Source organism: Papaver somniferum, chromosome 11, assembly GCF_003573695.1.
Source record: "Papaver somniferum cultivar HN1 chromosome 11, ASM357369v1, whole genome shotgun sequence".
Classification (NCBI taxonomy): domain Eukaryota; kingdom Viridiplantae; phylum Streptophyta; class Magnoliopsida; order Ranunculales; family Papaveraceae; genus Papaver; species Papaver somniferum.
Window position 1 is genome coordinate 3,728,739 of NC_039368.1, and position 11,967 is coordinate 3,740,705.

Sequence of the window (11,967 nt, forward strand, 5' to 3'; positions counted from 1 at the left end):
AATCAAGAAGATAACCAGAATTGGCAGGCATGACATGAATCACTACCACACAGGCACACACTCAAATTCCTTGGAAGAAAACAACTAGTAGTACCAAACTGACTTGGCCTTTTGGCAATGATACCATAATGGACCACAACCGGCCACAACACGTGGTTGTGCATTGTTGGAGTCAAACTTTGACTATAATGAGACTGAGCCAAATCTGACTTTATCATTCCGGGTCAACTCGAACAGGTAGTAGTTATTATAAAAGGCCAGAAAAGAAGAGAAGAGGAGGAGGAGAAGAAGAAAAACCATCAGGGATTAGGAAAGTTTGGTGGTAGTGGTGGTGGAGGTACATGTGCCCCCCAAAACCAAAGCAGCTTTTCTAAAAATCAGTCACATAATTCTTTAATTAGAAAAGGTCACAAATTCGGAATCTCTCTTTACTTTTCTCTTCTTCCACCACTTAAAGTCTCACCCGTCTCTCCAAATCTCACTCAAATTCTCTCCTAGTACTGCGAGAGACACACACATAGAGAATTCCTCTGTTCTCATCATCAACCTCTAGCGATGGCCAATCAAAAGAAGCAGCAGCTAGATGTTTTCTCAATTGTTCTGTTGACCATCTTCTTTGCTCTTCTAACAGGTAATCAACAACACAATTTCCTCTCGGTAATAACAATCTTTGCCATCTTGGTGTTGAGGTGTTCTAACCCTAAGACAATGTCTGTGTACTTGTGAATTTAGTAAAAATTAATGTTGGGTTTTTGATAATTAATTGCAGGAGTAGCAAGTGCATCAACTCACTCGCACCACCACAAGAAACACCATAATCACCACCAAAAGCATCATCATGAGCAATTGCAACAACATAATCATGATCATAACGGGGGTTTGTCAAAGCTGTTTGTGTTTGGTGATTCTTATGTTGACACAGGAAACAACCAAAAAGCTGGTGGTGGTTCATGGAGTTTTCCGTATGGTATAACGTTCCCCGGCAGACCAACTGGCCGTTACTCTGATGGCCGTGTCTTTACTGATTTCATAGGTCAGTACAATAATTTACTGTTTTAGATATTATTTTTTCATCCATCTCTGCAAGAATTTTTATTATTGGTGCTGGGGCAGATTTTACTTACTTTCCCATCTGCCACATATCCTGTGTTGCTTTTCTTGTAGTGGGATTTTATAGCTTTAACTTTATTCATTCATGATAATAGAAAAAATGTGTAAGATAGTAGATGAAGATGGTGAAGAATCATTTAATCACCCTCTGTGTAAAGTATTGAATGAGTTCTGATTTTTGCTGGGGTATATGGCCTGTGGGTATGGGGAAACTTCATTTATTCTCATTGTGTTTGCTACTTTGACTCATTGTTTGACCTTTAGTTGAAACCACAAACAACAATAAAACATGTTTTTTTTTTTACTTTTGATTAAAAATTACTCTAGTGGTACTTCCTTTGGGAATGGAACAATCCCATGGGCCAATGCCTGTTCTTTTCCAAGGGATCCAAAGATAAAACATGTAGGGATTAGGTTGGAAGAAATCCACTGTATATTGTTGTAATTTAATACACTGATGTTGGATTGATTAGGGTTATTCCTGAGCAAAATCATGTGCTGAATTCCACTTTAACCCATTATTTATTCTAATGATAGAATAATTTCCAGAAGGAGTCAAGCTATAAATGTATGACTACAGAAGGAGTCAATTTTCATCACTTTCATTGGTTAGCTCAATCAGTCTAGAGTTGGTCAAGCTACAAATTTAAGACTACCCAAGGAGTCAATTTTCAGCACTTAAAAGCTAATGAATGCACAATTTTAGACCTGGTTGGGTTATTGCATACACACCTGTTCTAATAAAGTGCAAAGTTTGGCTGAATGATTGTGTGTCCCCCTTTTTTCTTTTATGAAAGTGATGACTAATCTTAAGCTCTTTAGTTGTCATCTGCTTGCTGCTTTGCTATAGTGATGTAACTTTCTCTGTTCTCTTTATTCTTGTTTGTTTCTGTTTTCACGTGATTTTGTCCTTGTGCACTGTTGTTCTTCTTACAGTTTCTTTAATCATCAGCCAGTAAACGGCATGTTTGGCAGACCTCATAATTTGATCACTTACCAGTCCAATTGTTTTGACTGTTGCAGCATCGTTCGTCGGAGTGAAGTCGCCGTTGCCATTCAAATTGAGGAAATATGGAAAGCCATTGATACCGCATGGGATGAACTTTGCCCACGGAGGTACAGGGGTGTTCAATACATTAGTTCCGGAACCAAATATGACTACCCAGATTGATACATTTACACAATTGTTGAAAGATGGATGGTACACGAAACATGACCTTAATCACTCTATGGCGCTCCTCTCTGTTGCTGGCAATGACTATGGTACCTTTCTTTTCCGCAACGGCAGTGACAAGGTAATCATTTTCATATTCATGTTACTGAATTATGTAACCCTTAAACCATCTCAATGTATACTAGTTTTTGGAAGTCTTGATTTGTTGCAGGATTTGCCGGCTTTCATTACAAAAGTGGTGACTCAAATTGGGGTAAATCTAGTGCAAGTGCATGGATTAGGAGTAAAGAAAGTGGTGGTAATGGGTTTGCAGCCACTTGGATGTCTTCCAAGTAAAACAGCACCTTTGGCATATCAAAAATGCCAAGAATCTCAAAACACAGCTGTGGGCTTTCACAATTTGTTGTTGCAACAAGTTGTTGAAAAGCTCAATAATGAAACAACTGGTTCTCCATTCCATGTCCTTGATCTCTACGCTCCTTTCATGTCTGTTCTTGACAAACAAGGACCGAAACAAAATTCAGGTACTTGATTTTAACCAAATCTTTTGGTATTTAACTACATTGCCGCCCCAATGGATTAGAATGTGAATATTGATTATTGTGATGCAGGGCATAAATTCGAGAACCCGCTAATGCCTTGTTGCTTAGGCATAAGTGACAAATATAGCTGTGGGAGTGTTGATAACAAAGGGGAGAAGAAGTATACCATCTGTGAGAACCCAAAAAGTGCCTTCTTCTGGGATGGGGTACATCCTACACAACAGGGTTGGAAAGCAGTGTACGCGGCTATGCAACCGTCTCTTGACAAACTCTACTACTAAATTGACAAGTGCTTCAACTAAACTTAAAATGTCTTTTTTTTTTTTTTTTTTTTTTTTTTTTTTTTTTTTGTGCATGAGTTGCGATTGTAGTGAGGTTATATACTTTTTATTTGTCAAGGTATGAGTTGAATTCAGATTGTTTGCTCTTAGCCTTTTTCTAGGGCTTTTCATTGTTAGTACTCCATCACTCTGCAACAATAATATATATGTAAAATTTCAAATTCAGACTGTTTTATATACTCTTGTCATGGAGGACTAACTGCATTTCTATTCAGGGGTAATCTTCCATTCAAGTTGACCACATTTTCTTTTAGACTTTTTTTTAGTACTGTTAATAACCTTGGGCTTTAGATAATATCGGCTATGATTATTTCCTGGGCTAAAGATATGAGTACCCAAATTAATCATGTTACACAAAATTCCATGTAATCTTTAGAAGGAATCAATGAACCTACTTCATTTGAAATCCTGGATCTTCGAATTGTGAGGATTATTTCATATTTGACAGAGACCAAGAATACTCACTATTTCATGGAACAAACGGGATTCAGTGGATTCGCTCGCGTTTCTTCACACCAAGAACGTTTTATGAAACTCGACTCCCGAGTTTGAAGTATGCCCGTTATTTACACGAGTTTGAAGTATGCCCGTTATTTCATATTTTACGTGCGAGTATTATACGGATTCGTAAAAGTCGAATTTGGTCAAAATTCGGTCAACGGTTCGTGATTCGGTAGTAATATGGAACATTATACATATGTGTATAATCCATTTTAGAGATTTAAATTCGGCATCCAGAATTCGGCATATATTAACCTGTTAAAAAAATATTTTTACTATAATTTCTTTTTAGATACTATAATATAATAATCGATGTGAACTGAACGTATGATATGTGCATTATGCAAACACAAAATCTACCGATCAATGTTCACAAACAAATAGATCCGATCACCGGAAATTTCTTCTGGGGGCATGACTCGTCGTTAGAAAACTTCATCCTATTGGTTGGGATAAGGTAACAAAACCAATATCCGAAGGCGGGCTAGGCATAAGAAAAAGCAGTGATCATAACAAGGCTCTTCTATTGAAAAGTATTTGGAGCCTGCATGAGAAACTTAACTTCATCTGTTGGAAGTCTATTTAATAAAAAATATATATTAATCACCAACCAATTCTACAAGGTATTGAAGCCACGCCATCTTCCTCAAGTCCAAAATGGAGACAGCTTGCATCAATCGTTCTTACCATGCAACAAACTGATTTTTCATCATATTGGAAATAGATTATCTACACAAATAGAAGCCAACTGGATCCCAAACTCCACAAACCGAGACCCAACACAATGTTATCCTATTTGAAAGGTAACTGAACTAATTGATCTGATTTCTCATAATTGGTATCAGGAAAAATTAAACACTCTACCCGATCTTATAACCCAAAAAATCATAAACATCCACCTTCACCAAGATAGCCAAGAAGACAAGATTATCTGGACACACTTAAAATCTGAAAAATACACTACTTCATCGGGATTCAAATGCAACACTAATCGGGAAATCTTAGTGTGGGATCAAAAACAACATCAAGAATATTCCGCGGCACAAAACTCCTTACCCCCGGTGCAACCAAGAGATTCACCGACATATAACCCTTCAAGATGCACCAAAAGGATTTCGAAAATATGGGTAGGTTGGTCCACACAGAATATGAATTGGATTAAAATTAACACGGATGGGGCAGCCAGGGGTCACCCAGGATTTTCAGGTACAGGTTTAATTTGCAGGGACTCAGACGCAAGAACTATAATGGCTTTATCTCAACCTTTAGGAATTACAACTTCCTTAACTGCAACATGGGCTTTGCTTTTGGCATCAAGAACAGCAACAGAATGGCAATGACCAAAAGTTATCTTCGAAACCGATTCAGAGAACCTTTTGCGATTCATCACATCCTCAGCTTCCCATCCTTGGTACATATCAGGGATGATTGAGGAAATAAATAATAGAGTGCGACAGATCCCGCAGGATGCAATCAGACACAAATACATAGAAGGGAATCAGGCAGCAGATGGCTTGGCCAATCATGCGGCGGATGGAAGTCAACCGAGGAATTTTTCTACTAAAATCTAGGACCAGACAATCCCTAACTTTATTAGTCAAATTATCTACCATGATTATGTGGGTACCACATACCCCGCCAAATTGTAACTTGAGCTTATTTAATAAATGCATGCTTAAAAAAAAGTATTTCAACAACTAACATGTACGTTGCTGGTATTGGAATCAGGTCGGCATATGCAAAATTTTAAAAGTCAAAAATATAATAAGGAATGATAATTTAGTGATGATATGGCAAAATATTACACAGATTATATGATTCATTAATTCGTAAATACGCGTATAATTCGCTTTAAGCTGACTAGGGCTTGGAGTAGTGATCCTTTGTAAATTTTATAATTACATCTCTCTTAAAATATGTAATGCTTTTAAATTTAATATTGTTTTTTTTTTATTTTTTATTCTTTTTTGTAAGTTTAAACAAACTACATGGGTCTTACAAGAGGAAGGAAGACCTCCCCTCTGAAATCATCCTTTTTTATTTTTTGTTTTTGGCCAGAAACTGCCTTTTTAGCCGAGGCATCAGCCACGAAATTACCTTCTCTATAGTTATGCCGAAAAAAAATATCTTGGAAAGAACCAAAAAAAAAAAAATACAAAATATCTTCCAAGATATTAGAAAAATACCTATGGATTGCACATACTGTGTTACAAAGTTTGGTAATGTAAAGAGAATCACTAACTACTTCTAGTTTTCTATGTTCAAATTCTTGGCCATTTTCATCCCTTTCCTGATTGCGCAAAGTTCCCCATGTTGCTACTGTTTTTGTGTATGTACTCTGCATATGCTCCTATAAACTTCCCTGAATCATCTCAGATACCTCCACTTGTACTAGCATCGAAATTATTGTTAGATGCACCATCCATGTTCAGTTTATATTATCCAGCAGATGGACAAGTCCAGTGAACATTGTGAGTTACATAACCAGACTTAGGGGATCTATAAATACCTAAGACAGTTGTGTATTCAGTAGTCCACATGGAAGCCTACTGCAGCACTGTGTCACTGTTAAACTGTCGATTCTAAAAAACCATATCATTTCTAGCTTGCCATATTTTCCAAAGTAAAAAGGGAATGAAAACCCATCACTGCAAGAAAATCTACCTATTGCTACACTATATATTGTCACACCTTCAATACAGTTGTTGCAAAAAAAAAATTCTAATCATAGTACTTCTCAGGCGAAACTAAAAGCTATAATTTACTGCTACAAAATGAAACTTTTGCCACACAACTATAGCAACAATATGAAAAGAGTGTGAACAAAATGCATAATCTCTTGCTACAGTAATAGAGAGTGGGTGCAGTAATAAACTTCTTGCTACATAGGTTATCGCGGTACTAGTAGGGGTTTATTCCACAACCGTTGGGAGCTACAATAGGTTAAGTTTCCTCGAGTGCTTCTACGTTGACTGAATTCTTCCGGAGAAGTTCTACAGAAAGAGTTAATCCAATCCAGATCCATATGAGATCTTGAAACAGATAATCAAAACTTTCAGTAAATTTGATCCCAAACTGTAGAACTAACAGGACGTTGCAGAAACAAATGACCAATTGATTCTGGAGCAGAATAACATAAGGGACAAAAATCTGTAATGGGTACCCCCATCCGACATAAATACTCCCATACAAGGACCTTTCCATGCCCCATCAACCACAAAAAGTGTTTCACATGAAGAGGACAGGGAGGAAACCATAATTTTTTCCATCCAGGATTGTTATGATGCCCATTATTGTTTTCCTCACAAAGAAACCTGTAAACACTTTTGACTGAAATTTCACTATTCTTATCAGCTGGCGAGACTAAAATGTCTGATTGAGCACAATGAAAGCCAATGGGAACGACCTGAATTCTTTCTTGTAGATCTTTACCAACAACATTGTCTAAACTGGAAAGGTCCTAAGTGCCAGTATCTTGGCTTATCAGATCAGCGACTGTTAGGTGTTGAATACGAGAATAATCATGTTCAGCCAGATCTTTCAATGGGATTCGAGAGACCCAAAAATCCTCCCACACATTAATGGACTGACATTGCCGACACACCACTTCAGTACAACTTTAACAATTTCCCTTCCTCTAATAATACTCTTCCAACACCAAGAGCTATTAGCTACATGATAAACTTCCCATAAAGTGGAGTGTGGAATATATATTTGCTTTGAATAGTCGGCTGACAATTGTATTTGGATTCATTTTTCACTCTTTAGGACGTTTTTTCCGGGAAAAACAAATTATGAAACTCCCAGTTTTGAATTCCTAAACCTCCTTCTTAAATGGGTTTACACACTTTATCCCAGACAATAACATGCATTCGACGATGGCCATCTCTACCAGAACAAAGAAAAGACTTTCTTAGTTTATCTATAGCTGAAATAACTTCTTTAGGAACTCGGATAGAGTTAATTAACTATATGGTTCATAAAAGGATCCAACACGGCTTTAATGAGCACATCTTTACCAGCCAGATTTAAAGCATTGTGTTTCCAGCCTTGTAGCTTTGTAGTAGTACTCTTTGTAAGAAAATCTAATAAATCCCTAACTTTAGTTCTCCCCCATTGCGAATTGCACCCCAAGTACTTGCCAGGACTAGTTACGTACTATTGACATTTTAAGACCTCTACAACTCGCTTATGTGTCTTTTCAGAAAATAACACCTTAGACTTTGGGTAATTAAGTTTTTTCCCTGACGAAAAACATATTTTTCAAGAATTTGTGACACACCTCTAACATTCCTCAAAGTAGCTTCTAGGAAAATGATACTATCATTATCATCCGCATAAAAATTATAGGTTATAAGAGGAGCCATCTTAGAAATCTTGAAGCCTTTAACAGAACCAGAGTCAATACCATCGGAAACAAGCCTACATGGAACTTCAAGACCTAAAATAAATAGATAAGGAGACAGGAAATCTCCCTATCTCAGACCTCGTTGAGGGTAAAAAGAATCACCGGGAATGCCGTTTATTAAAATTTGGGATGAATCTAGAGTCAAATATTTTGGCAATTTTTCGTGGGAGGATGAATCAACATAATTTTGTTGAAAAATATTTTAAAACACATGATACTGCGAATATGTGTTTATCCATGACTATTAACTGTACATATTTCTTATATTAACATTGAGTAATATAATCGAATGTACTTTTCGAAATTGTCTTATTTTAGTGCTATGTATCCATTTGTTTTTTGGAAAAAAACTAAAAATGAAATGATCAACTTTTTTTAGAGACGAAAAGAGTACACATAATTTAAAATAAAAAGAACAAATTAATGCTGTAAGAAAATATCTTATATCAGTACAATCGGCAAGAAATCTTCGTAATAATAACTTTACTTTTGTGCCATATACAGGTGTCTCGGTTAAGTTCAAATGACAACCCATTTTTGCATACAAACTAATAACGATAAGATTCTCAACATTATGAGAATTTAAATTTTTGCATACATGGCGGTTTCCATTAAATGTGATTTTAATTTACCTATAAATACCTGTTTATTTCATATCGTCTCCACCCAACAATTTCATAGTACCTTTGTTTTTCGCTCTCTCGCATAACTTGACCTCGAGTACGCTGGTATGAATTTGTTTCTCGTACGTTATAGTTTTATGTTCTCGATAATGCTTGCATTTTTTTTTCTGAAATAACATCCCCGTTCTCACTCTCCCCCATTTTCTTGTCTTGTTTTTTATCTAGCCTCAGTAATTATAAAACCTCAATGCAATTTGTTTCTTGGATTTTTGTTTTCCTGTTGCACTAGTTAATTACATGACAAATATTTTGTTTTTGCGCAGAGAAAAAGATTTAAAATGAAGAACAATCAACAAACTTGTGTAGCATGCAAGATTCAAAACAAGATCTGTGCACCGGAGTGTCCCTTGGCTCCATATTCTCCTCCACATAAGCTGTAAGATTTCAAGAATGTGAACGACCATTTTGGAGTGCCTAATTTTCTGAAGCAATTGGACAATGTAAAGCCTGATGAGAAGCAAATAGCAGCTAGGACGTTAATAATAGAAGCCAATTGCAGAAAGATTTATCCCGTTGGAGGAATATTGGAAGCTGTTTATCGCCGAAAAAAGTTACTAGAAAAGAAAAATAAATTTCTTCAAGAACAAAGGGGATTTTGTTAGCGAACAAATTGAATTTCAATGCCAGAAATTAATAAAAAAGTAAACAACTATAATTTATACACCCCATAACCTGTTGCAGGAGCAACATCTATATTACCATTTTGTTAAGAAATATAGTAATAATATTTGTTCATTTTGTTTTACATCCGTATGAATCGATTGTTTTTAATTTTCTCATGGAACAAAGAAATGTAATACAACCCATTAGGGTTTGAAGTTTGAACAACTAAATAAATTAAGAGATTTTACCAACATTTTTCATTATCGGAAAATGGGTTATTTGTCCAAATATTTTTAAAACATAGTTGAAATAGACGAGTAAAAATTAGTCTGGGTGAATGGACACCAAAAAAATAGCAAGGATGAAACTGGATTCATCCTGACTTAAATTTAAAGAGTAGCAAGGATGAAACTGGATGCATCCTGATGTAAATTAAAAAAATATGAAAAAGTATTTGAAAATGGGTAGGATGAAACTATTTACATCTTTACTATTTTTATATTTTTGTCCATTTAAACAGTATCAAAATTTAAATGTCCTTTTCAACCAGGAATTGTTCACTTTGATCTTTTTAACCAATTTTGTGTTTCATTATTAACTACGTTGCACCAAATGCAGGGCACAAATTTATAAACCCGCTAAAGCCTTGTTGCTTTGGCGTAAGTGACAAATATAGATGTGTTAGTGTTGATAACAAAGGGGGAAGAAATATACTATCTGTGACAAGCACAGAAGTTCCTTCTTCTGGGATGGGGTCCCACATAACAGGGTTGGAAAGCAGTGTATTTCTAATCTTATGCAGCCGTCTCTTGACAAACTCTACTACTAATTGATAACTACAAGTAATTTAAGATGTTTTTTTAGTTTTTTTTATCTTTGTGTATGAGTTGGTATTGCATTGAGGTTCTATCTATCTTTCTTTTTTTTTTTTTTTTTTTTTTTTTTGCTCAATCAAAATGAATTTTATTAGCTATTATCAGCACCAACACAATACAAAAGAAGCCATTAAAGGTATTACACAGAGAGAAAAAAAATCAATAGAACCTACAATAAGGCTGCAAAGGTGACTCTAAAACACGAAGATCACTCTCTGTGAGAATCTTAACACCCCCAGTTGCCAAATTACCCCTCTGTTTTGCTAGATTATTAGCTGTGAAATTTATTTCTTTGTATTCATGTTCTATGTCATAATCCAGCAAGCAGTCACCCACTTTATTCCATCTTGTCACAATAAACCATGGTAGCTTATTACTTTCGAAGGCTAATACAGCTACCTTGGAATCTGATCTAAAGAATACCTCCAGAAATTTGTTCTGCACTGCCCACTCCCCTGCATACACCACTAGGCAGTACTTCAACAGGAAAATTTGTAGCAATGTCAATCCCTCCGGCCACTGCAAACAAAAATTTTCTTTCAAAATTTCTTGCTGCAAACCCATACCCTGCAACACCTGGGTTACTTTTGGAAACACCATCACAACATATCAAATATTCTAGGAGAAGATGGCAAAGTAAAGAAAACTTCCATCACCCTTACTGTATTTGTTCTTCTATACTTGAGGTTTTATCCATTTTTTTGTCAAGGTATGTGTTCAATTCAGATTGTTTGTTCTTAGCCTTCTTGTAGGGCTTTTCATTGTTAGTACCCCATCACTCTGCAACAATATATACGTGTAAAATATCAAATTCAAATTCTTTTACAAAGTCATAGTCGGGAACTCTTGTTATAGAACAAATTTCCTGGCACATCCCTGGAGGACTAGCTGCACTCAGTGCACTGGTATATCGAGGGATACTCTTACATTACATTTTCTTGTATTACTGTCTGTGAAGCACCGACACACCAACATGTGTCGTGTCCGTGTCAGACGTGTGACGGATACACAAACATGTGCGAGACTCTGACACAACACACGTGTATAGATTTATACTCCATTTTAGTAGTTTGGTAATCCAATATGTCAAAGAAATTAATATAATTGCTTTTTTTCCTACATGTGAGCTAACTTAACGTCATAAAATTGAGTTTTTTCAAATATTTGCGTGATTAATATATTTGATATAGTATAACAGTATGACATTAGTATATAAAAACTATTTTATTAATATATATATATATGTAAACTTGTATGTATCCTGATGATTTTGATTTTTTTTTCGGTCCCTGTGTCTGTGTCGTGGTTCCCAGATTAGTGTTTAATAACCTTGGGATTTTGGATAATGGGCTTTGTTCATTTCATGAGCTAAGGTGACCAAAATTTATCACGTTACGTAGGGGCGTGCAACGGACGGACGGATACGGATTCGCGGTCACCCACGTCGAATCCATTAAAATTGCGGATTTGGAAAATCCAATCATATCCGGCCCAATCACCTGCGTATTTGACATCCGAGGATCAACGGAATATACGGGCCGGATGCGAATTAACCGCGGGTCTAGGTACTAAAATTATTGTCCTTTCTCTGATTATCCATTCAAATATTTTGTTTCCATTAATCAAAATCAACAAACACACAGTAAGAACAAAAGAGAAATCAAATAATCCATTTCAATGGAGATTGAAATAATCACATTTCATTAACAATAATCATCACGGAATTACAG

The 11,967-nt window shown here is 35.9% G+C and overlaps 1 protein-coding gene across 1 annotated transcript; it reads left to right on the forward strand.

Moving 5' to 3' along the window:
* The first annotated feature begins 287 nt into the window (after positions 1-287).
* Positions 288-3,344, forward strand: LOC113323059 (GDSL esterase/lipase At5g03610-like). The gene is made up of 5 exons (XM_026571302.1): positions 288-631; positions 770-1,033; positions 2,134-2,405; positions 2,496-2,808; positions 2,896-3,344. The coding sequence occupies exons 1-5, from the start codon at positions 556-558 to the stop codon at positions 3,105-3,107; spliced, it is 1,137 nt and encodes a 378-aa protein (XP_026427087.1). The 5' UTR covers positions 288-555; the 3' UTR covers positions 3,108-3,344.
* The last annotated feature ends 8,623 nt before the right edge of the window (positions 3,345-11,967 follow it).

Bases quoted from the DNA above. Each gene is read 5' to 3' on its own strand.
- LOC113323059 (XM_026571302.1), top strand. From the start codon at position 556: ATGGCCAATCAAAAGAAGCAGCAGCTAGATGTTTTCTCAATTGTTCTG. The intron at 1,034-2,133 runs GTCAGTACAATA...TGACTGTTGCAG, and splicing joins TGTCTTTACTGATTTCATAG to CATCGTTCGTCGGAGTGAAG. The intron at 2,809-2,895 runs GTACTTGATTTT...ATTGTGATGCAG, and splicing joins AGGACCGAAACAAAATTCAG to GGCATAAATTCGAGAACCCG.